Source organism: Mustela nigripes, chromosome 11, assembly GCF_022355385.1.
Source record: "Mustela nigripes isolate SB6536 chromosome 11, MUSNIG.SB6536, whole genome shotgun sequence".
NCBI classification, from domain to species: domain Eukaryota; kingdom Metazoa; phylum Chordata; class Mammalia; order Carnivora; family Mustelidae; genus Mustela; species Mustela nigripes.
In genome coordinates, this window is record NC_081567.1 from 24,430,459 (window position 1) to 24,455,112 (window position 24,654).

The window sequence follows — 24,654 nt, forward strand, 5'->3', positions numbered from 1 at the left end:
GAAAGCAGGCTCCCTGATGAGCAGAGAGCCCGATCTGGGGCTCGATCCCAGGACCCTAAAATTATGACCTGAGCCAAAAGCAGAGGCTTAACCCACTGAGTCACTGGTTAACCATTCTTTACGGCATGGCATCAGCCCCCAGGCTGCCCGAGTTCAATCCCGTCTTGTTTGCTAGCTTGTGACCTCGGGCAGGTAAGTTATCTCTGTGACACGTTTCTTTCTCCGAAATATGCTGTCATCAGGACAGCTAGTATTCGTGGAATATCCAGTGTTCCCTTAGGGATCTTGGCCTCCCTTGAAGTTGGTTTGGGTTCAGGCTCTGTGAGGAGAGGCGAGAAGGTTAAGAACATTCTAGACAGAGAAGGTTAAGAACTAGGGTGCCTCTTCTTTTCTTTCTTTGCTTCAGTGACCTCAAAAATCATATATTCTAAATAGCTATAAACCAAAGGGCTGTCCAACCTGCATCTGTCTTTGTACGAGCACAAAGTAAGCTGTTATTGAGTATTTCAGTGTTATTTACTTATTTTTAAATTTTTTATAGATTTGAGAGGGAGAGCGAGTAAGAGAGAATATGAGAGGGGAGAAGGTCAGAGGGAGAGGCAGTCTCCCCATGGACAGAGCTGGGAGCCCGATGCAGGACTCGATCCCGGGACTCCGGGATCATGACCTGAGCTGAAGGCAGATGCTTAACTTTCTGAGCCACCCAGGCACCCCTCCACTGTTGTTTATAACTGCAACCTAGCCTAACATGGCCTGACGAATACAAGGGGGTATAAAATTCCCTACTCTGTGGGATTGTTACCCAAGTTAAATTAGGTCTTACTTATCAATTGTTCAGAATAGTACCTGAGTAAACACCACATAAACGCTTGGTTGGCAAGTAGTTATGTAGGCAGACAGACATACAGATAGACAAACAGAAGGAAGCAGTTGCTTTATGAGCCACTTATGTTACGAGGGGCACATAACACTGGGAACAACTAAGGAAAAAGCTGAGTCATGTGTCCTATTTGTGCTGAACCTCCAGAGTGAAATGGCAAGGGGAACTGCTTGAATTTTCAAAAATCTTATTTCCTTCTCTCTCTCTTTCCCCCAAAAGCATACCATTGAATGAGTATAAATTAAGGACATGCATACTACAATCCAGCTCTACACAAAAACTGTCCATGAAGACAGGACCGTGTTTATCTGTGTCGTATTTCCATGGTGTAGAGTAAAAAGGCTTCTTTTTATCCAGCTAAGCAGTAGCCAACAAGCTTGTGAATGTGTTCGCTCTGTAATTTTAGAGCATATTTCAGCATTCAATATGTATTATATGAATAAACGAACAAATAAATAACTCCCATTGAATAGCTGGAACACAGCTGTTTGTATACGTATCGGTACTGGAAAAATGGTAGCCCCTTCATAGTTGCACCAGAATTCCTCTCGGATAAAGAATTAGCTTTGTTTAGATGAAAGATCATTTTACAGATGAAAAAACTAAGGCTCAGAGAGATGAAGTCATCTCTGCCCAGCTAGAAAGAGTGAAGCTTGGTCTGTAAGGTGGAGATGCGATTCCAGAGCCCAAGTTCCTAAAGCCTACTTTTCCACAGTCGCCACTTTGTCCTCTAGGATACTCTTAAACCACCTCTGACGGCTCCAGGATGTGACCTGCTGTCATCTTCTCCAACCCATTCCCCAAAGGCCTTCTCAGATGCTTCTGTATTCAAACTGATGACACCTCCAACACCATGGCTTCCAGTCCACATGATTCCATGACCCCATCTTCCATTGTGTCAGTCACTCAACAGAACAGCCATATCGTAGAACAGGTGGTCCCTGAAGACTATCATATCTCAATTTTCCAAATCCCCATTCTGAGCTTAACCTCCTCTAATCCTTCCATCTTTCCCACTTACTCACATGCATTTTTTTAAAAGATTATTTATTTATTTGACAGAGATCACAAGTAGGCAGAGAGGAAGACAGAGAGAGAGGAGGAAGTCGGCTCCCTGCTGAGCAGAAAGCCTGATGCAGGGCTCAATCCCAGGACCCTAGGATCATGAGCTGAGCTTCGGCAGAGGCTTTAACCCACTGAACCACCCAGGCACGCCTGTATTTTTAGTCCCTATGTAAGACTAGGATTTGAGAAGGTTACCGGTATCTAAAACAGGGCTCAGCAAACCATAGCCCATGGTCCAAATTTGGCCCATCACCTATTTATTTATTTATTTTTAGATTTTATTTATTTATTTGACAGAGAGATAGGGAGAGCAGGAACATAGACAGGGGGAGTGGGAGAGGGAGAAGTAGGCTTCCCACCAAGCAGGGAGCCCAATGTAGGGCTCAATCCCAGGACCCTTGGATCATGATCGGAGTTGAAGGCAGACACTTAACGACTGAGCCACTCAGGCGCCCCGACTCATCACCTATTTGTATAAATACAGTTGTACTGGAATCTAGACAGCCCTGTTTATACACGCACTGCCTAGGATTGCGTTCGTGCTACAATGGTGGAGTTGAAGTAATTGTAGCAGAAACCATATGTAGCCTGCAAAACCTAAGAGATTTATCCTGCTCTACAAAAAGTATTTGTTAAAAGGAAAAGTATTACTGGAGCCATGGTCTGATCATGTTAACCCTCCTTCTCTTTGGTGCTGGGGAGAAGTGGATTTGGCATCAGAAGGAGGATGTGAAGGGCAAATGAGGCTGAGGTATGGGAACTGTTGGGGAGTCATGCACTTTCAGAGCCAGGTGTCAGGAAGGGCGACCAACGCCTCCCCAGCACCACTCACTTGGTCCACGCCTGCTACTCTCGTCTTGCCCCCAGAGCCATTTTCTTTCCATGCCATTTGAGTTTCTCAGCAGGATCACATGAAAACTCAGTGTCCCCCACTGTCTGTCACTCCAGCCACCTCCAGTGGAGAACACCTCTCAGCCCTCCCGCTTGACTCTGCCAGTCATAAGATACCTCCTTGCCCACGGTACATCCATCATTCAATCAAGCGGTCATGAGGAGCTTTGAAAAATCTCACTGTTTCTTTTCCTTTTGATTTTTTATCGTGGAAAATTTCAAAGACACAAAAAAAGGAGACAGAAAACAAAAATGAACCCAAGTCACCGTCAGCCAGCTTCAAATATACTGTTCTGCATGTCAGTTATTGAATGTCACTCCCCCAACCCTGTCCACAGACATTATAACACTTGATCTTTCATTCATAAATATTGTAGCATGTTTCTCTAAAAGGTAATAACTTTTTAAAATCATGACTATGAAATGATTATCATACCTTAAATAAAAGAACAATAATTCTTTACATCATCAGCTGCCTCCTAATTTTTCTTTCTTTGAATCATGATCCAAATAAGATCTACCACTTGAAATTTCAAAATCCATACAGATCCCTACGGTCCCCATTTTAATATCTCCAAGTTTGGTATGTTTGTTACTTCCAAAGTGAACACATAATGGAGTGTTTCTCTCTCTTTCTGAAAATAGGTTGTTAAATCGTTAATAAGTTTATTTATTTTAAAGATTTTATTTATTTACTTGACAGAGAGAGAGAATACAACAAGGCGGAGCAGCAGGCAGAGGCAGAGGGAGAAGCAGGCTCCCCATGTAGCAGGGAGCCTGACGCGGGGCTCAATCCCAGGACCTGGGATCATAACCTGAGCTGAAGGCGGACACTTAATGACTGAGCCTTCCAGGTGCCCCTCCTTAACAGAATTTCAAAAATATGGTCGTTTTTGAGAAAAACCTAAGATACTATTCTTAGAAAAGTTAACCATGGGGGCGCCTGGGTGGCTCAGTGGGTTAAGCAGCTGCCTTCGGCTCGGGTCATGATCTCAGGGTCCTGGGATCGAGTCCCGCATCGGGCTCTCTGCTCAGCAGGGAGCCTGCTTCCTCCTCTCTCTCTGCCTGCCTCTCTGCCTGCTTGTGATCTCTCTCTGTCAAATAAATAAAATCTTAAAAAAAAAAAAAAAGTTAACCATGTTTTCCCTTTATTTAAGATCCCCTAGGCCCAGTCTAGATCTTTCACTATATTAGCTTTGCTAGTCTTCAACTCTGATTTTACCCAACCATCTGTTTTCTCCACCCCCGTTCCAGGGTTGCAGAGGGTTGCTGGTGATAAATCACATAAGCAGGCTGTTTATATGCACCCCATATTCAGGCCATCAGCTGGGCCATCCCTATTTATCCCTAGCTGATTCCCTATCAATTTCACAATGGCAGCTGCTACGGCCCCCTCTTCCATCCCCCACAAGCCTCCAGAACCTGCCTGGGCCTCCCTCTCAGCAGATGCCTCCACACCTACACGAACAAGCAGAATGACCATGAACTTGCTCAGCTTTTCCCCTTCCACCTCAAATTTCCTTTCACTTGTAGCTTGGGTCTCAGAGCAAGACATACATCTTCTTATATCTAATATATGTGTATGCATGCATAGAGAAGCCTCTGAAAAGAAGTCCACTAAAATGTCAACAATGTTTAGATCTGGGAGGCTGACTATTACGTGAGTTGCACCTTTTTCTTCTAGCCTTTCTGCTTGCTTTTACTTCTTTCTCTGAGCATGTAACATTTTTGCAAAACCCATAATACCATTTCAAAATGTCAGTGATCCCCAAGAAAATGTAGGTGATTCCTATGAGTGAGGGACTTTCAATTTTCTCATATTGTCCAATAGGTAGGCAATGGTGCCTTAACATGTCCACATCATGATTCCTAGAACCTTATGTTACCTTTACAATGGCAATAAGGACTGTGCAAATGGGATTAAATTAAAGACCTTGGGATGGGTAAAATATTCTGAATTAGGTGGACGAGCCAATGTGATCAGAGGAGTCCTTCACAGTTGAAGAGGGAGGCAAAAGAGAGTTTGAGAAATGTAACTAAGAACCCAGGATCAGAGATAGGCAATGCTGCTGGCTTTCAAGACGGAGGAAGGCACCACCAGCCAATACGGGAAGCCTCTAGAAACTGCAAAAGGCAAGGAAATGGGTACTCTTCTAGAGCCTCTGGAAAAGAATGCAGTCCTGCCTGCACCTTGATTTTAGCCCAGGGAGACGCATGTCAGGCTTCTGACCTCCAGAACTGTAAGAAAATAACTTCATCAAAGCCACCAAGTTTGTGGTAATTTGTTACAGCAGCAATAGAAAAGTAATGTATTCCTACTCCCTCCCTGCTGGTCATTCAGGTCAACACAAAATCTAAGTGCAAACAGTGACTTGCTTTGCAAACAACTAGAAGACTAGCCATGGTCACCACTGCCAACCACATGACTTAGAGAAAGTACCTCCTTCAAGGCATCTCTGGAACCAACTGTGGGGTACTCCCAAAGTTTAGCTGTGGTCCATCTCAGCTCGATCTGTACATCTGACATGGGAACCCTGATTCCAAAATCAATGTTTCCTCCAGACCCCACTTCTGAGCTTCAGGCCAATATTCCCGGTACGGATGTCCTAGAGGCACCTCAATCTCAATGCGCCTTTACCCTTGAGCCTGCTTTGCTGGCAAGGTCTTTTTCTTCTATCATGGGCCTCCCATTTGCCCAGCAAATCTCACCTTTTTAGGCACATCTCTTCTCTATCCCTAAACTCATCCCACACCGCCCATCCACTCTACCCACCCCAGGTACCTCCTTTTCCATTCCTGTTGTCCCAGTTCAAGAGGGTAATCAGGTTTTCCCCAGTTTCACATATCCCCTGCATTCTTGGGAGTTATCTTGCCAAAACAGCCTGCTCACATTACACCTCTGCTCCAAAATCTTTTAACATGCTCTCTTGCTTATGGGATAATGCCCAAACCTCATAGTTTTACTGAAAACCAAAATCCAGCCCCTAACTCCCCTCCAGCCTTATCTCCTATATCCCATCCCTGTATCTTCACATGCTCTATGAGCCAGCCATGCTGGTTTTCTGTGCCTGGATCAAGTCCTGCCTTCTCCCACTTTTCTGCCTTTGGCCTTGAGTACCCTTTTCTGTGGTATCTCTCTTCCTAAGTCCACAGAGTCCTTTGACGGCATCTGTAGCACTAGTAAGCCACAGGTTACTACGGGCCGACCTGGCTCGTGATTTCATTTGCAGGTGCACCATTTCACTGCATCTTTCTAATTTTCTGAACTAAACATTTCACTAACAAGGAAATGGAGGTTCCAGGTTACAGAGTGACCTGCTGTGGCGCTTTTAAAATATGTCTGCAAAGGGTCTGATAACCCTCTCTTCAAAAGGTAGAGCCTAATCACACTCCCTTTGAACGTGGTACTTGGGCTGTACTTAGAGACTCACTTCTAATTAACCAACAGAATGTGGTTGAAGTGCAGGTGTTTGGCTTTCCAGATCGGATCACAAAAGGCCCAGCAGCTTCCTTCTTGGTGTTGAGCCTCTCATCCTGAAAGAGGCATCACCGCAACCTGAGGCTACTCAGCAGCCCATGGGAAAGCCCATGTAGAGAAAAACTGAGGCCTTCAGCCACCAGCATGTGGGGAAGCCATTGTGAAAGTGACCCCTCTGGCTCAGTCATAGCTTCAGAAGACTATAGCCCCTGCAACATCTTGACTGTAGCCAAGGAGAGACCTTGAACCAGAACCACCCGGCCAAGCTGCACCTGATTTCCTGATCCACAGAAACTGTGAGATAATAAGGATTTATTGTTTCAAGCCCCTACACGTTGGGGGTAATTTGTTACATGGTAATAGAAGCTAAAACACCCAGGGTCATGGGACAAGTAAGTGGTAGACTAGTGATTTGAATGCTGGTTTGTCTGTCCCCAGAGCTCAAGCTCTTAACCCCAGTCCAAAGCTGCCTGAAGTGCTTGTTTATATTTTGCTTCCTTTATAAAACATTGACGGAGTTTTCTCTCAAAATTCATCTTCCTCCAATCTGTACCTTTAAGCCCTCTCTAAAATGACCATTTATTGCACCCCCAACAATCACCATATTTGCCTAAGACCTACCTCACTTTGTTTGAAACTTCTTTTAGCTCCTTTTAGCTTTAGTACTTACATACTAGTGTTGTCAGTAAGATTAAATGAGATAATATGTGTAAAAGTGCTTAGCAGAGGAATGACTAAATTATACTATTACCTCAAGCATACTATTTATACTGTATAATATAATTATACTATTTATTTAGACACAGCCTGTCTTCTGCTGTAGGGATGAGGTCTTGACTCTGGCTGTATATAAGAAACACCCAGGAAGCTATTAAAAACAACAGCAACAACAATAACCCCAAACAACAATGGCTAGGCTATACCCTGAATTAATAGGTCTCATTTACCAGGTCTTGGGTGAAGCCAGGCAAAAGCTCCCCAGATGACTTTGTAGTGCAGCCAAGGTAGAAACCCAGTGGGTTAGGTCAGAGGTTCTCAACCAGGGGCTACTTGGTTGGCTCCTTGCTGCGCTCAACTCCTCATGCCCCTGACATTTGCTAGTGTCTGGAGATTTTTTTGGCTGGTGATGGCTTTAGGGAGGTGTTATTGGCATCTGGTGGGCAGAGGACAGAGAATCTGCTGAACATTCCAGAATGCACAGGCCAGCCCCACATCAGAGAATTCTCCGGTGCCAATTGTCAATCATGCTGAGGTTCAAAAAACCTGGATTAGATATTGTTTCCCAGGTCCTACTCTCATTCTTACTTATCTCTCTGACTCATCTGGTCAAAAATATCTTCAAGAAGGATACAGTACCTGAGTCTTTGCCTCTCAAAACCAGATCCGGGCACCAACCAGCTTGGCCTCTGCCCTACCTGGGCTGGCTCCAAGCCTGTCTGGAGGGTCTGTGAATGGTCTTATGCTTCCCCAATTCCCTTCAGTGCTTTCACCTGTATTACAACACTCACTACAGGAACTATAGTTGGTTGTAAACATGGCTCTCTTACCCCGGAGCCAGAGCCATATTTGATTCATCTGAATTTATTCTACAACACCAGGCTCTGTGCATTGCACGTGGTAGGTGTTCAATAAATATTACATTAAATTAGATTAATATAATTTACAGTTTTAATATGCTTCTTGGCATCTCTTTGGAAGGTTATGGAAATAGAGAGTACAAATGCCAGTTAAGGTGAGAGCTCTTATGCTTTTGTTCTTGCAGAGTTAAAGTGAAATGATTGCTTTGGCTACTTCTCAGTATACTTATATGCACTGCCAGCAGAAGTTAGCAACCATTTTAAATTAAGATTTGTATAATAAGTAACTGGGGATTTGAGAGGACTCTTCTTTAGAGAAGTTCTCATATCTTTAAGATTCTTTGTCACTGGGTCTTAGAAGTGGGAAAATGTTTCATTTTCAAGGCAAAGCAACAGAATGATATTGAAAAAACCTGGTCTTAGAAAAACATGCAGGGGCACCCGATGGCTCAGTGGGTTAAAGCCTCTGCCTTCGGCTTAGGTCATGATCCCAGGGTCCTGGGATCGAGCCCTGCATCAAGCTCTCTGCTCAGCCTGGAGCCTGCTTCCCCCCTCTCTCTCTGCCTGCCTCTCTGCCAACTTGTGATCTCTCTCTGTCAAATAAATAGTCTTTTTAAAAAAAACATGCAAATCTTCCACTTATTAGTCACTTATACTCAATACATTATGGGTCTTCCATTTTCACAGTGGGCAAAATTAGGCACAGGTTTAGAAGCTGAATTAAAAAACAAGGTTTTCCAATATCATTCTCCTTCAATGTGTAGCTACTCTCAGATTTAAAAAAAAAAAAAGGGACGCCTGGGTGGCTCAGTTGGTTAAGCAGCTGCCTTCGGCTCAGGTCATGATCCCAGCGTCCTGGGATCGAGTCCCACATCGGGCTACTTGCTCCGCAGGGAGCCTGCTTCTCCCTCTGACTCTGCCTTCCACTCTGTCTGCCTGTGCTCGCTCTCACTCTCTCTCTCTCTTACAAATAAATAAATAAAATCTTTAAAAAAAAAAAAAATTAAAAAAAAAAAACTGGTAATGGGGCACCTGGCTGGCTCAGTTGATAGAGCATGTAACTCTTGATCTCAGGGTTACAGAGTTCAAGCCTAGTGTTGGGTGTGGAGATTACTTAAACAAACAAACAAACAAACAAACAAAAAAACCCTCTTAAAAAAACACTGGTAATACCTGGGGTACATTTAATTCTCAAAATTAAGAAAGTGAAGAGTCTACTCAACTTGGTATTCTCTAGAAGGGCAATTCAAGTAAAAAAATGTGACATTTGAGGGTTAAGGGCCTAATTTAAGGTCTTTTGCCCAGTATAATGTAGGGTTTTTTGAGGCTCACTTAATTTTCTAATGCCTCAGTTTCCTGAAATTGTTCTTGCAAAGGGCTGGCATGAAAACATTTCAAAACAACAGGTTAAATATATATCATTTTCTCTTAAGTGAGCTATCTTTCTTCCACCTATGGCTTAAAATAGTAGAGCACTGCTTAAATGTCATCTTCCCAGTGAGATCTTTCTTGACCACTCTATGCAAAAATTAAGCCCCCTCAAATACTCTGTATCCCCGCCTCACTGCTTTATTTTTCCCTGCAGCATTTAATTATTTACTTATTGTCTGGCATCCCCCACTAGGATATAAACTCCATTAAGGCAGGGATTTGGGGCTACTTTGTTTACTGCTTTACCTCCAGCATCTAGTATGATGTTTGGCACACTGTAGTACTCAATAAATATTTATTGTAAGAATGAGTGTATTATGCAAATCTAGAAATGAAATATATTGCAACACCATCAAAGGCATGAACGAGATGTAACTGAATCAACAGGGCTAGATCTCCAAAGCATATATTTGAGTCAAATAAAAGCAAGTTGCAGAATAATGCATATATTTCCTCATCTGCAAAATAGGGCTGGTAATAGCATCGTTATGAGGATCAAGTTAGTTCATTAGTGTTAAATGCTGAAAACAATGACATAAACATTCAATAAATGTTATTTCTCATCATCATCATTATATTAATGGAAATTCACTTACAGCAAATAATACTACTAATTTTTTTATGATATAATCTAATTTTACATTAACCACCAATTCTATGAGCTCTGCAAGGATGCACTATAGACTAAACTGATTACGTTTGTGAGGAGAGAAGAGTCATATTAGAATGATGGTCAAAGACAGTTTTAAGTGCATCTGTCATGCTCTAATATTTTAAATGTAGAATTGATGGGTAACTAAAAATTAACTAAAAATTAATGTTTAGAAAAGTTTGGTCATATTTCTTGAGACACAATAACCTTGAGAGGGGGTGGGGAGGGAGGGAAGAGAAGAAGAGGGAAGGAGAGAATACGGAGAGATGAATTACTTAGAATAAAATTTTTTTTAAGTTTTCTGCTTTATTTTTGAAGTGCTTTTTTGAATAATCACCACATGGGTAGGATGTTCTTAACCTAGACTGAAAATAACCAGAGATAAGAGCCACAAATATAATTGACCTGGAGTCCTGGGTGAGTTACATGGATTAGCTGGATTGGAGAAAATGATCATTAACACAATCTTAAAATAGGAGAAATTATTTGAGGCATTGTATTGGTACTTACTGATGCTTCAGCCACTGGTCCACAAAGGGAATGGAGAAGAATTCTGTGAAAGCCGACCCCATCCTCTTTGGATTTTGACTGGTAACGATGCCATATGTTTGGTGGACAAGAAAACAGTAAGCAAAAATTCAAGTCAATTGTTGCTATTTTGTCTGCAAATTAACACTATTGAACCCTTAGGGTCATTGAATATTTGAAGACAAGCAAAACTTACTTGTATAACCACTCAGTCAGAAAATCACAGGCAATGAATTTGGTTCTTTTTCTCTAAAGAGAAGAGAGAGAAGAGAGAATTAAATTATACTCTTTGTCCACATGTCTGAGTAGGACAAAGGAGGAGGGGAAAATTGCTTTTTTGTGTTAGGGAAATAGGCACAAGTCTTTTATGAGGTTTATAAGTATATCAACAAATAGTAACTTGGGGTGATGCAAAGAGTTCTGAGGATATTTCTCTAGTCGTCTTTGGACAAGCCTATTTTCTGACAGCAGGCACTAATAAAAGATAGTGCACATAGTAGGAGGCAACTACATGCTTTTGGAATGATCACAGAAGGATTTTATTTAAATCTAGACCTTGAAGAGCACCTGGGTGGCTCAGCATCCGACTCTTGATTTCGGCTCAGGTTATGATCTCAGGGTTGTGGGATTGAGCCCTGCACTGGGGTCCTCGCCCAGTCATCCCTGAAGGACACAGCAACTCTAGAGAAAATGAATAAATTTTGGGTTCTGTTAGCAAGGAAGAAGGGAGATGCTGCTGGCTAGACCACCAATGGCAGATTCCTAACAACACTGTACTAGATCCTGGATCCAGCTATATACAAAGCCCAAATCCCCTGGCTCATGTCCTCTGGTATATGAGCAAATATATGTGTGTGTGTGTGTGTGTGTATACATATACACACACACACACACATATATATATATATATCTTTTAAGATTTTATTTATTTATTTGACAGTGAGAGAGAAACAGTGAGAGCAGGAACACGAGCAGGGGGAGCAGGAGAGGGAAAGCAGGCTTCCGGCAGAGCAGGGAGCCAGATGTGGGGCTCGATCCCAGGACACTGGGATCATGACCTGAGCCAAAGGCAGACACTCAATGACTCGGCCACCCAGGCACCCCACGAACATATTTTTTTAAATTAAGCCAGTTTGCATTCGGTTATTTATTGCTTACAACAGGAAGAGTTTTAACTCCTATTCCTTTCTTCTCTAATCCGCTAATCCCCATTTGTCCTTCTAGATGCCAAGAAAGAACCCATTTTTAAGAATTCTGATTTTTTAAAATAGAAATTAATGATATAATTCTGGACAATTTCTCTTCATTTTCTTCTCATAATATTTTATCATGAAAATTTTCCTACTTTTTTCCTATTTTTCCCCCTTCACTTCAAAACAGCCAACTCAGCTTTATAATCCTAGATGAGCTTGAAAAGATGGTTATGAAATTGATTCTCACCAAAAAGGAAAGCTTCGCTTAATATTTTTTACTGAAAGCTTTATTATAGCTGTTAGTAAATAAAATATGGTGGTGTCTGAGTTACTGGAGATTGTTTGCAGCCTTTTACCTTCTTGCTGATAGCCTTTTATTAAAAAATTGAAATACTCCTGGCCAGGGTAATAAAATTAAATGTCCCAGCCCATGGAATGGGGTTTTCTAAGCCTGCCTTGCAAGAGTAGGTTATCCCTTCAAAGAGTCATCTTTAACCAAAATAAGAAAATACTTGTACAACAATGCAAATATGTATCTAGCATGAACTGCCATATAATAATTTAAACAATTCAGCAATTGTAAGATGGCAATGTCTCTCTCTCCCGTCCTACAAAAGATGCATTGTTCCCTTGGCATTTACCGCGCCGTTTGGTGGTAAAGATTCTTTCTACCAAGGGAATGCAGCTTGACTTACTCTATTAAATGGACTTTTAAAATAGCCAAATGGTCTGATGTATGAAGGTCATGCAGACAGATTTAATCACTTTTGATGCAAAGAAATAAAATGGAAGAAATTGTGTTTTCCTTCTGTTCTGGGCAAGTGTGGACGTGCCGTGCATACTCAGACACTTGGAACAGTGGGGATATTGTTCAGCTGTTGTTTAGTTTAAAAATTATCTGCCGGGGAGCTGAAAGAGAGAAGGGAAAGCAAATGAAAAGTTGTGGTGAGTGAAGAGATAAGAGAGGAAGTAACCAAGAGAAAAATTAAGGAGCGAGATTAAGAAAGTGTGGGCACCCAGGGTTTACGTAAGGTGGACAAATACACTGAATTCACGATTGTTCAAGGATGAGTATGTCCAAGGTTGGGCAGGCAGAGGAAACAGTTAAGACAACCTCAAGGTTAAAAAGCAATTTTTAAAAATCCAGAATTAAAAGGAAAAAGACTAAATGTCAAGGGAAAAGGCATCATCAATGTCATCATGAGTTGGCAGCTTACTTTAAAATGCATCCAAAAAACAAAGTAGATGGATAGCGGGATGGACCGATGGATTGGTGGACAGATATGCAACCAAACGAATAAAGCAACATGGTAACTATAGAATCAAGGTGGTAAATATGTGGGTGTTCCCTCTGCAAGTCTTTTAGTTGTTCTCTATGCTGGAGAAATTTTGTACTAAAGTTCAGGGAGGGGTTGGCGGGGGAGAACATCATCATAAAAGGCTGAAACCCAACAGGGAGAAAAGACAGATTCAATCCAGGGGTCATGCAGAGTATGCGTACAGGAAACAGACTGGAGGTGCAGAGACTGGGGAGAGAAACTTCTAGCACTGGACAGGCACTGAATCTGCATCAGGTAATGAATGTATTTCCACCCCAGAAATGTCAAAAGCACCTGCTATGAGGTTTGTGAATTGAAGTGTGGCTTGCTATGACACTGTGTTCGTTGAAACTCTGGGTTTGCAAGGGATAGAAATATGTTCAGGTTACTTTGGTTACTAGGTTTTGTTTTTTGTTTGTTTGTTTTTGACAAATCAGTTAAGGATAGATTTTGCTATCTGAGAAGCTTTTATCATCCATGGTTTATTTCTGACTCATGTTACATGAACATTTCAATCAATAACTGCTCCATGTTGTCTTTACTCTCTCTGAAATATCACTAGTTATCAAGTGAAAAGACTATGGCGAACCATGCTTTGACTCTTAGAGTGTGTGTTTAGAAATGACATATGTCACGTCCATACATTGCTTTGACCAAAGCAGTCACGTGGTCTTTCCGTTACAGGAGCCCACAAACATCTGTGAACACTTAAATATTCTATCTGGCACAGGGGGTTACTGTAAAGGTAAGAGGAGTGGAAGGAAAATGAGAATTCCTCTGACTGGGGGCAGGTCTCAGGGAGAAGTTACCAATGTCCATGGCTGTTCGGGGCACAATTTCTAGCTAACCACAATAGCTTTGTCCATCAGTAGCTTTGTGGCTCAACAATTCTCATTCTTGATCTGTGTGGGACTAAGCCCTTTGTCATCGCTACTCCCCAGGAGGAAGAATCTGGTTGGGTTGGTAAGGTACAATACAGGATAGGCCATCCCTACTGGGCAGAGCAATTGTATCAGATCATTTTATAGCCAAGTGGCTATAAAATGACACTTATTCCTGGCTCTATCATTTGCATCCAGGTTGATGGGGAGGTGGACAAGGCAGGCATAAAGGACTGAGTTAAGACTGTGGGTATGGCATGCACCTAGAATGTCACAGCCTCCTTTCCCACACAGGTATTCTCCACAGTAAATTGCCACATGCTAGAGAACCCCCCCCAGACATGACAAAAGCAGTAAATAACTCAAGCTAGAAATGAGTACATACTTGGATGATAACCAGAGGCCAAAATATTTATCAAAGCAAACTTCAAACAGAAGTCCAGTTTTCCCCCCAGTGCATCAGTGCATCAGAATTTCATTAGAGAAAAACAATACTTCTCAAAAGAACCTAAAAATATGTACTCATCACACAAAGTATTGACCAAGACTTTTAGCAGAGGTCATGTGGTCATTTCTAAAAGTGTTCTTAATTAAAAGGAGTAATGCTAAAATAATTCTACCACACCTTTCCTGTGAGAATCTATTTTTTTCCATTCCTTAGAAAACTTTTTCAAACAAAAGCTGATGGTATTTCTAACTCCCTTATTAGTCAAGGCCAGGAAGTGGAGTTTCTTCCTTCACTGACCAAAGCCCTTGCACTCTTTAAAAGATATTTGGGTGTTTTGCTCAAAAAATAAAAAATTACAATAAATGATCATTAGGTGGTAAGGACTCTAAGAAGAAATAGAAGATTCTGTTTTACTGAATTATTCACAGTGGCAAATTTTAGTGTCATGAGATCATCGAATGACTTACCAGGAGTTAGAAATAATTTCCTGATACTAACTTTTGTTTACAACATTCTTCATTGTAATGGAATTTGATGAGCAACCAAAGCGAAAGGGAAAATTTTATGCTACGTGGGATAGGATAGGAAAAGAGATGGAAAGTCTTATCACCTCTATCCAGACTCTGCATTTAATCCATATTCAAAGCTGAGATAAGCTTTATTTTCAGGCATCATTTTACTCATACAAAAAACTCCTGATTTCTTTCCAAATTACACAAGGTGCACTATTCCAGTTTGGTCTTGTTCAGTAAACATTTACTGAGGACCTACTATGTGCCAAGCCTGTATTGAACACTAGAGATAAAGAAATGAGTAAGCCATGGCCCCACTGTGCTTATTAATTTAATGTCCAGCAGCCAATCCCGGCTGGGCTGTAGCAGTGATGAATAGAGAGGGTTAACCCCCTCTCCAGCTCCTGGTGTGAACCCCGATAAGGCAGTCCAGATAACTCCACCCCACCTGCCACTGAGACCTAAACCAATCTGGTCCACATTTATCCAGGCCCAAGAGATTCACTGAATGAAGAATGGGTGTGCAATCCATTTCAGGCTGATAAGGTATGAGAGGAGATGTGCTGGGGCTTCTGGGAAATAATTTCCTTTGCTTTTCTAAATGAGCTTGGTCATTCTCTCCTTGTTGCTGAAGTAGGTGGGGGCAAAGCCTAGGCCAGTAGCAGTAGCTGTTTTGCCACTCTGAGGGAAGCTAGCCTGAGGATAAAACCAATTCTGCAAAAGGCCAACCAGAGATGTAGAAGAGAACCAAGTCCTCGAGTACCTCACTGAGCTCCTAAATCAAACCAATCCTGTGATCTTCCTTCTCTATCTCAGAACTGTCTAATTCCCTGAACCAATAGCAGTTTTCTGCTATTTGCAGCATAATGAGTCCTAGCCAAGATAGCTGCCCAGTATCCCTTCTGACTTCTTTTGGTCACTGGATCCTGAGTTCCTTTTGGGGATCTACCCTTCCCCAGTTCTAAAGCTTTGCGCATTAGGTTAGGGATCCTTCCCTTTGCCCAACAGCCCACTGCCCACTCAATTCCCTGGTTCCAAGGACTGACTCCAAAGTAGGTAATAGACCTGAATCTGTTCAATTAGAAACTCTGGAAGATACTTTCTCTTTCTCAGGTACACTTGAGTCTATGAGACCTGGGCTGGTGTCACTGGTGGGGACTGTTTGAAGGTAGAGCCAAGCCAGAAGAAACAAAATCAAGAGATGGAGAGGCAACCACATCATGAAGACATCATCTGGGCCCCAGATCAAGCTGTGGAAGATCACCTCATGGGAGAGCATGTACAAATACAAACAAACAAAATATCCTTTTCACTGAAGTGAGCTTGAATGGGGTTTTCTGCCATTTTGAGGGCTGGCCTTCAGAGTAAACTGGCAGATATGGGACTGGTTAGTTTGACATACTTAACACAGCCAACTAAAACACACTCTTTTGACTTCATACTATTTTTAACTGCTAACAATATCAACCTTTTATCAAAAACTGCTTATGGCAAAAATTATTAACCTCACTCTGAGTGCACAAAATATTTTCAGAGTTACATTGGAAAGAATTCCCAAGTGAAGTTTACAACAGAGCCACTAAGCCAACTCTGTTCAATATATCAGTCCATTTAAATTCTCATTTAGTTCTGATCTTTCATGTTCCAATTAAGCTAATCCAAAGGCATGGCTCGATGTCAGGGGATCACCAAGAACATTGAGCCAACTGTAATGTCTAATCTTTATGATGTTATTTATGTGTTTCAAACTTAATTTGCCCCAGTGGAATACAACCCAATTCATGACAGAACAGGAGTGGTATTGTAGCCTTTTAATCAACCATCAGTCTGAGAAAAATGCTGAAGTTCTACCTTAACAATTGCACAGTTGATTTCCTGCCTTAAGACCTCTTCCCCCTTCAGAATCACATAGACAGTGGGCAGCCCAGGGGTCCCAGGGAAGGCAACTATAACATAAATAAAAGACCAGGAAGGTCAATGTCAACAAAGATTCAACAAGGGACAAGCAAGTCTTCATGAAGACTCCACTCCCATGAAAACTCCTATCTCAGTATCGAAACTATTTGCAACCTAGCTTTATAGACAAGGTTCCAAGAGATCAAGGAATCTAGAGCACTATCTTTAAGATCTGCCCTCTGCTCAGAGAAGATGGAAAAACTGGTCAAGTCCTGTGCAAAAGGAAGCTTCTGGGAGAGGCTCTGCTGATCCATCTCACCATTCCTGCCTGAAACAGGATTTATTTATTTTTTTTCACGGTCAGCCTGGTCCCGTTTTCTCCGTTTTCTCTCTTGCTGCCAGCTTCATCCCTTCCTGAAACCCTCTTTCAAAACAGTCCTGAAAGACCATGGCTACCCCTTACTGAACACTCACCCTGTGCTAAGTGCTATACATGCAACTTCTTATTCAATCCTCTCAGAAGCCCTGGTGAGGTGGGTACTAGGGTTATTACCCTCCCCATTTAACAGATAAGAAAACTGAGGCTCATGGTTTAAGGAATCTTCCCAGGAGCCCAGAACTAACACAAGTTGGAGGGGGAGATTCGAGCCCACATGTGTGACTCCAGCACCCCTACCGTACCCTTCAGCATTGTGTTCTGTCAGAGCCCTCCACATGGCCGAGTCTAATCTCCCACCAGCCTTTTACTCCCCGCAGGGCAGTCTCAACCCTCCTCTTCCTTACCTACTGCCCTCAGTCTTAGTCTTCTATTCCAAGCCTAAGGAAACTTTCTCCAACTTAATTTTGTTCTTATGTTATTGCTTCTTTTCACTGTAGCTATGCCAGTCACTGAGCTAAAACATTTTAAATGCATTATCTTATTTAATTCTGATAAACTCTCTTATTACTACTAACCATAACCATTATCATTACTTCCATTTTATGGAGGAGGAAACTGAGGCTTAGGAAGATTAAAATCACAAGGTTCCAATGCTAGCAATGTCCAAAGTCACATATCTAGAAAGAGGTAGAACTGGGCCCTAAATTCAGGTGAGCACAGCTCTAAACTCGACGCTTATTCATGATGCTTTCCTTCCCCTACCTCCCACATAAGATCAGCAGGTACTACTACAAAAATCTGGGTAGTTCCAGGTTTTCAGAACAGGGGTCGGCAAACTTCTTCTTAAAGAGGCAGGTGTACATATTAGACTTGTGTCACAACTGTTCAACTTAGCTCTACTGAAAAAGTACAAAAGTGCAAAAGTGGCCATAGACCATCTTTAAAGGAATGAGTGGGCTGAATTCCAATAAAACTTGTTTTACAAAAATAGGCAGCTGGCCCCATAGGCCGTAGTTTGCCGGCCTCTGCTTTAGAATACTGTCAATCACTGATAGATGATCTTTCGTGCAGAAATATGGAAAAATCCATAGTTCTTGATTTGGGACACAGAAATGTGATTTTCAAGAAAGCTCTGTTTCACCTACTTCCTGGGTAACCCTTTTATTATTCTAAGGCATTAACAGTTTAAACATCTGTTGGATCAGTTATTAGTTTATGATTTGAGGTTTCTTGTTCCTCAAAAGTAGCAGGAGAAATTGCGGCTCTCAAAACAACCAAGAGGGTCAATGACTTGTTTTAAGGAGGTCCTTTTATATAGTTTTAATTTTTAAAAAAGATTTTATTTATTTATTTATTTATTTGACAGAGAGAGAGGGAAAGAGGGAACACAAGCAGAGGGAGCAGGAGAGGGAGAAGCAGGCTCCCCACTGAGTAGGGAGCCCAATGCTTCCCATGACCTGAGCTGAAGGCAGATGCCTAACAACTGAGCCACCCAGGGCACTCCTAAGGTTGGTTCTTTTAAAAAAGAACCAATTGAATCTTTTTTTCATTTTTTAAAAAATGGCTCCCAGTCCTTTAAACATTAATTCTCAAGAGAAGTTTGGGAAACTAGCTGTCTTCCTTTCTTTCTTGGTCACCGTGGCAGTGATTCTAGCAGCTTCTTCAGCCTTGGAGGGCTTTCATACTGCATTCTCAGGTTCTGAGCTCACCATATTATTTCCAAGAGTTATGTTTAGATTTTTACAAATATATATTATGTTTAAAAGGCCCTAGTATTTTTAGTATGATGAGGAAAGTCCATCCTTGGCCATCTGTAATACCCAGAAATTAGTAACAAGGATGCCACCTTCCATTTACTCAAGCAACAATGGGTCACCCGGTTGGGACCCTGGGGAGTAACATTTCTGTTGCAGATTCGCTGTTTCCCAGGCATTATGTTAATCGTGTTCACAACAGCTAATGTGTACTGTTTTCTCTATGCCAGGCACTCTTTTAAATTTTACTGAACTCATTTATCCTCATGACAGCTACACATTATTATTGTTATTGTTACTATTATTCCCATTTTACAGATTAGGAAACAGGGACCCAGAAAGGTTAAATACCTTGCCCAAAGTTCTTTACTCATAGATGGAAGAGTATGAATTTGAACCCGGCTGGACTCTGGGGTTTGCTCTTCCACACCTTGCCTTATTTAACTCTCTCAATAATTCCACCTGTTCTTTACAAATGAGGAGAGGAGGGAGTTGGAAACAAGCAGCTTCCCTGAAGTCACTAGGCTAGAGCCAGGAGTCAAACCTGTCACCTGCTGTCAGATCCATACTATTTCTAATACAACATATGAGGTAAATTACAAAAAGGGTCACTGGTCTTTACCCCTCCCTGGATCCACACCCTCTGTGGGGTAGCTTTATAGATCTTCCCATTAAGAGGTGGAGGCTATTTCCTTAGTCCTTGAATCCAAGCTGGACTTGTGACTTGCTTTGGCCAATATAATGCCATGAAAGTAACAGTGTGCCAGTTCCAAGCCTCAGGCTCAAGAGGGCTTGAGAACTTCTATTTGAATCCTCACACCCCTGCCCGGCTACCATGTGAACAGTCCAGGGTTCATCTGATGGAAGCTAAGAGAACAAGTCGAACAGAGATGATGCATCCCAGCTAAGGCCATCCCAGACTAGTGGTACCCAGCCTGCCTGGTAGTTACCCACAAACACGTGAACAAGCCCAGTCAAGGCCAGAAGAATCTCCCAGCTGAGCCCAGCCCAAATTACTGCCTTGTAGGAGAGTGAACTAAATAAATTGTTGTTTTAAGCCCTAACTTTTGAGGTACTTTGTTACATAGCAAACGTTAACTGATGCCATGACTAATAAGTGAAATGCAATTTATGGCCAAATGGTCATGTTCTCCCCAAGTAGCAGCCCGTCAAGAGTGCTACCACAGCCACCTGGCAAAAAGCCATGCCCCTGAAAGCCAGAGGACAAAGCTTCAGAGCAGAAAAGGAAAATGCTGTCACAAAGCCACTGCCCTTCATATTGTAAGACAACCATGGGGTCACCCTCAGGTCAGAGCCTGTTGACTTTCTTTTTAAAGTCTTGTCTTTTGAGGATGACTTTGATTTTTAGAAACAAAAGCAACTCCTAGCCAAGTTTGGGAATGAAGTGATCAATGCTGCCATTGTTAAAAGGAAGAAAGAAAAGAAGCATGACTATAAAGTTATAATAAGATTTTCTTGCATGGTTTACAAACTGGATCTGACAGCAATTCCAAGAGCCTCAAAGGGAAGTATTTTCAACACTAACAGAGTTATTGACATACAGCAGGCCCCCCTTATCCAGGGGGTAGGTTCCAAAACCCCAGTGGATGCCTGAAGCTGTGGACAGTACTGAACTCTGCATGTACTATATTTTTCCTATAAATACATACCTATGATAAATTTAATTTGTAACTTGGGCACAGTAAGACAACAACAATTATAACAATATGCTGAAAAAATATGCTGAAATAAAAGTCATGTGAATGTGGTCTCTCTATGCCCGAGAATATCTTTGTTTTTTTAAAGAATTTATTTATTTGACAGAGAGAGATCACAAGTAGGCAGATAGACAGACAGAGAGAGAGAAGAGGAAGCAGGATCCCTGCAGAGGAGAGAGCCTGATATGGGACTCGATCTTAGGAACCTGAGATCATGACCTGAGCCGAGGGCAGAGGCTTAACCCACTGAGCCACCCAGGCGCCCGTATGCCTCAGAATATCTTATTGTCCTGTACTCACCCTTCTTCCTCTAGTGATGTGAAATGATGAAACGTCTGTGTTACAAGATGAAATGAGGTGAATGAGGGAGGGGTGTTAGGCTACTATTGACCTTCTGATGACCATTAGAAGGAACATCACTTGCTTCTGGAACACGTGTGACCATAGGTCACTGAAACCTCAGCTTAGGGGGCATTGCTACTGTAGGACTAAGTGCCTAGGTTGGAAGCCAGACTCCTGGGCTCCAACCCTGGCTCTTCCTCTGAGTGACCTTGTGAATGGGGTTACTCCTTGAGCCTCTGTTTCCTAACCCACAAAATGGGGGCAGTAAAACCACCCATTCCAAGGGTTGCTGTGATGATTAAATAAGATTGCAATGTGAAATAATGCCTGGCATATAGGAAGTACTCTATAAATGAATGCCATCAGTCACCACTGATTAATTGCTTAGTAGATGATTAAGAAATAGCCCTTACCTTGGAGCCATATTTCATATTTAGGTATTAAATTCCAAAATGTGAAATTGGGATCTGTTGTCTGGACCCACTTCAATGCTATAATATTCACTCAAACATAACAAGGTCAGGTAAAAACTCAGTTTCCTCTACTCAATATCTACGAGAAATGAAAATATATGTCCATATAATATTTATATGCAAATGTTCATAGAAGCATTACTCATAATAGCCAAAAAGGACAACAACCCCAAACAAAATGTGGTATATCCATACCATTGAATACCATGCAGCAATAAAGATGAAGTGCTGATCGAAGCCATAGCAGAGATGAACCTCTCCAACACTGTATGACGTGAAATAAGCCCAATACAAAAGACCATCTATTATGTGATTCTAGTTATAGGAAATGTCCAGAAAATCTATGGAGATAAAAAGTAGGTTAGCTGCTGCCTGGGGTTAGGGGTGGAAGTGAAGAGTGACCAGAAATAAGATTTGGGGGAGGGGATATGGAAATGTTCTAAAATTAGATTATGGTGATGGCTGCATAACTCTATAAATTTGCTCCAGTTAAAATGAGTGGAAAAATTGCTTGTTTAAATTGTGGTAAAATATACATAATATCATCCTAACAATTTTTTAGCTGTAGGTCAGATGTGTTAAACACATTCACATTGTGTAACCCATCTCCAGAATTTCTCTCATCTTGCAAAACTGAAACTCTACCCATTAAACAACAACTTCCATTCCCTCCTCCCCACAGGCCCTGGCAACCATATGCCCCTTTCTGTCTCCAAATCTGACCACTCTAGGTACCTCTCATGTGAGCGGAATCATACAAATAAATCATACTTTGTATCTGAACCCATGTTGTGTGTGTGTGTGTGTGTGTGTGTGTGTGTGGCTGGCTTATTTCACTAGGATAACGTCCACAAGGTACATTCATGTGGTAGCATAGGACAAGAAGAGCTCCTTCCTTTTAAAGGCTGAATAGTATTCCATTGTATGGATATACCACATTTTAAAAATCCATTCATTCATGATGGACGCTTGGGTGAAATCAAAGGATTTTATGGTATCTAAATTATACTTCAATAAAGCTGGGGTGGTTTTTTTAGATTTTATTTATTTATTTGAGAGAGAGATAGCAGAGAGAAAGAGAGAGGGAGCCCAAGCTGGGGTGGCAAAGCAGAGGGGGAAGGAGAAGCAAGTTCCCTGATGAGTCCCTGGAGCACAACACGGGGCTCAATCCAGGACCTAGAATCATGATCGAAGCCAAAGGCAGATGCTGAACCAACTGAGCCACCCAGGCACCCCAGTAAAGCTGTTTTTGTTTTTGTTTTTTTTTTAATTTTTTTTTTAAGATTTTATTTATTTATTTGCCAGAGATCACAAGTAGGCAGAGAGGCAGGCAGAGAGGGAGAAGGCTCCCTGTAGAGCAGAGAGCCCAACGTGGGGCTCGATCCCAGGACCCTGAGATCATGACCTGAGTCTGCTCAGCGGGGAGCCTGCTTCCCTTCCTCTTTCTCTGCCTGCCTCTCTGCCTACTTGTGATCTCTATCAAATAAATAAATAATGGGGGGTGGGCAGAAGGAGAGGGAGAAGCAGAATTGCTGGTGAGCAGGGAGCCTGACTCGGGGCTCAATCCCAGGACCTGAGATCATGACCTGAGCCAAAAGCAGACACTTAACCAAGTGAGCCACCCAGGCACACCTTCATTCACGTGCTCTGCTCCCTCCGTTCTGGCTTCCTTTCCGTCCCGGGAATAGGTAGGTGAATTTGGCTGTACTGGGTCATTAGGAAAACTCACAAGGAGTTGTACAAGAGGATTTCTGTAACTTTTTCATATGTAGCTGAAAACGACTATCTGGGGAAGGATTAAAGAAATCTCTTTCACTTGTTAAATTCAACTCAAGAAAGGCACAGGGTCTTCATTTAATCTTAAGGCTGAGATAATTCAATCATTCATTTAAGGTTTAGTCTCCCAATTGTAATCGCCTCCAAAAATTAAGGACTAGAGAAATACCTGCTTGTTAAATAAACTGAATTTTATTCTGAGCATTGAAAAGATTAAAATATCTAATGATGAATAAACCATTTGATTAGGATCTTATGAATTTCACTAGAATTCAATTTGCAATATTGAAAATGACGTGTATAAAGGAACTGAATTATGAATAAATCAATATAAAAAGCATTAAGCTTACACAGCTTGTCTGGTTGGAAGAGTCATGTTGGAAGCAAAGCCCGCCTGATTCTAGAGGCCCGGTTCTAAAGCACTGGCCCATGTACCATAGATTGCTTCGTGTGTGTGTGTGTGTGTGTGTGTGTCTTTGTCTAACTGGCCAAGTGCTCTTTGGCATAGTAATGAGATGCCATTCATTATTCTCCACCCCTACCCACCCCCCCGCCCCTCGTTTTATTCCCTCCAGTTTTCCTTGGAGTGTTACAGTCCTCACGAGACAATCTAAATGAAGGATTCTACCCCATGAGGCCTCCATGAGGCCTGGTCTGGGTGATTGCCCCATACCTGCCTGCCTTGCTTCTCACTCCTTTTTTCCTATGGATTCCAGACCCATCTTTCATATCAGAATGTGGCCCATGCTTTCGGCAAGCCATTGGACCAACCACCAGCGTTGTCTGACGTCAAACTCCTAGACTCAGGAAGCAGAGCACTGCTCAGCTTGAATCTTGGCTCTATAGCCACTTACTAGCTGTTCTCCAGAGCTTGTTGGTTAACCTTGGCAGTACAGGTTCCTCATCTGAAGACTGAAGTAAGAGCACCCACAGTGGAGGGTTGCTGGGAAGATGAAATGAGTTTCAGCAGATCAAATATTTAGAACAATGTAAGGGCCCTAAAGTGCCCTTACAAATAAAGATTTTATTTATTTGACAGACAGAGATCACAAGTAGGCAGAGAGGCAGGCAGAGAGAGAGGGAGGAATCAGGCTCCCTGCTGAGCAGAAAGAGCCTGACGCAGGGCTCAATCCCAGGACCCAGAGATCATGACCTGAGCCGAAGGCAGAGGCTTTAACCCACTGAGCCACCCAGGTGCCCCAGAAACTACTATTCTTCAATTCCAGCTTCTTGCTCAACTCTCTGGCTCTCCATCTGCTAGGAGGTCCCTTCAATTTTTAGAGGACTGCTTCTCACCCAGCTCTAGCTCTAAGGGAAGCCACTCTACAGTCTATCTTCCTCCAGAGGCAGTAAATCGAGACACCACAGGTATAGTTAGTAAATCAGCTCTTGTGTGTAACAGCTAGCACAAACTGACAAGCGCTCCCATAAATTAACTGCTATCTTAAAAATTGGCCGTGA

The 24,654-nt window shown here is 42.1% G+C and overlaps 1 protein-coding gene across 1 annotated transcript in view; it reads right to left on the reverse strand.

Annotated features, from left to right (window-relative positions):
* The window catches only part of IQCK (IQ motif containing K), a 105,346-nt gene extending 83,926 nt beyond the window's left edge, over window positions 1–21,420 (reverse strand). Inside the window, exons 1-3 of the mRNA XM_059415217.1 lie at window positions 21,358–21,420; window positions 10,699–10,751; window positions 10,485–10,562 (exon numbers count right to left, since the gene is read on the reverse strand). Of these exons, the coding sequence (XP_059271200.1) occupies window positions 10,485–10,562; window positions 10,699–10,751; window positions 21,358–21,375 (149 nt within the window). The 5' untranslated portion in view covers window positions 21,376–21,420. The remainder of the gene's footprint in view (window positions 1–10,484; window positions 10,563–10,698; window positions 10,752–21,357) is intronic.
* Window positions 21,421–24,654: the final 3,234 nt, after the last annotated feature.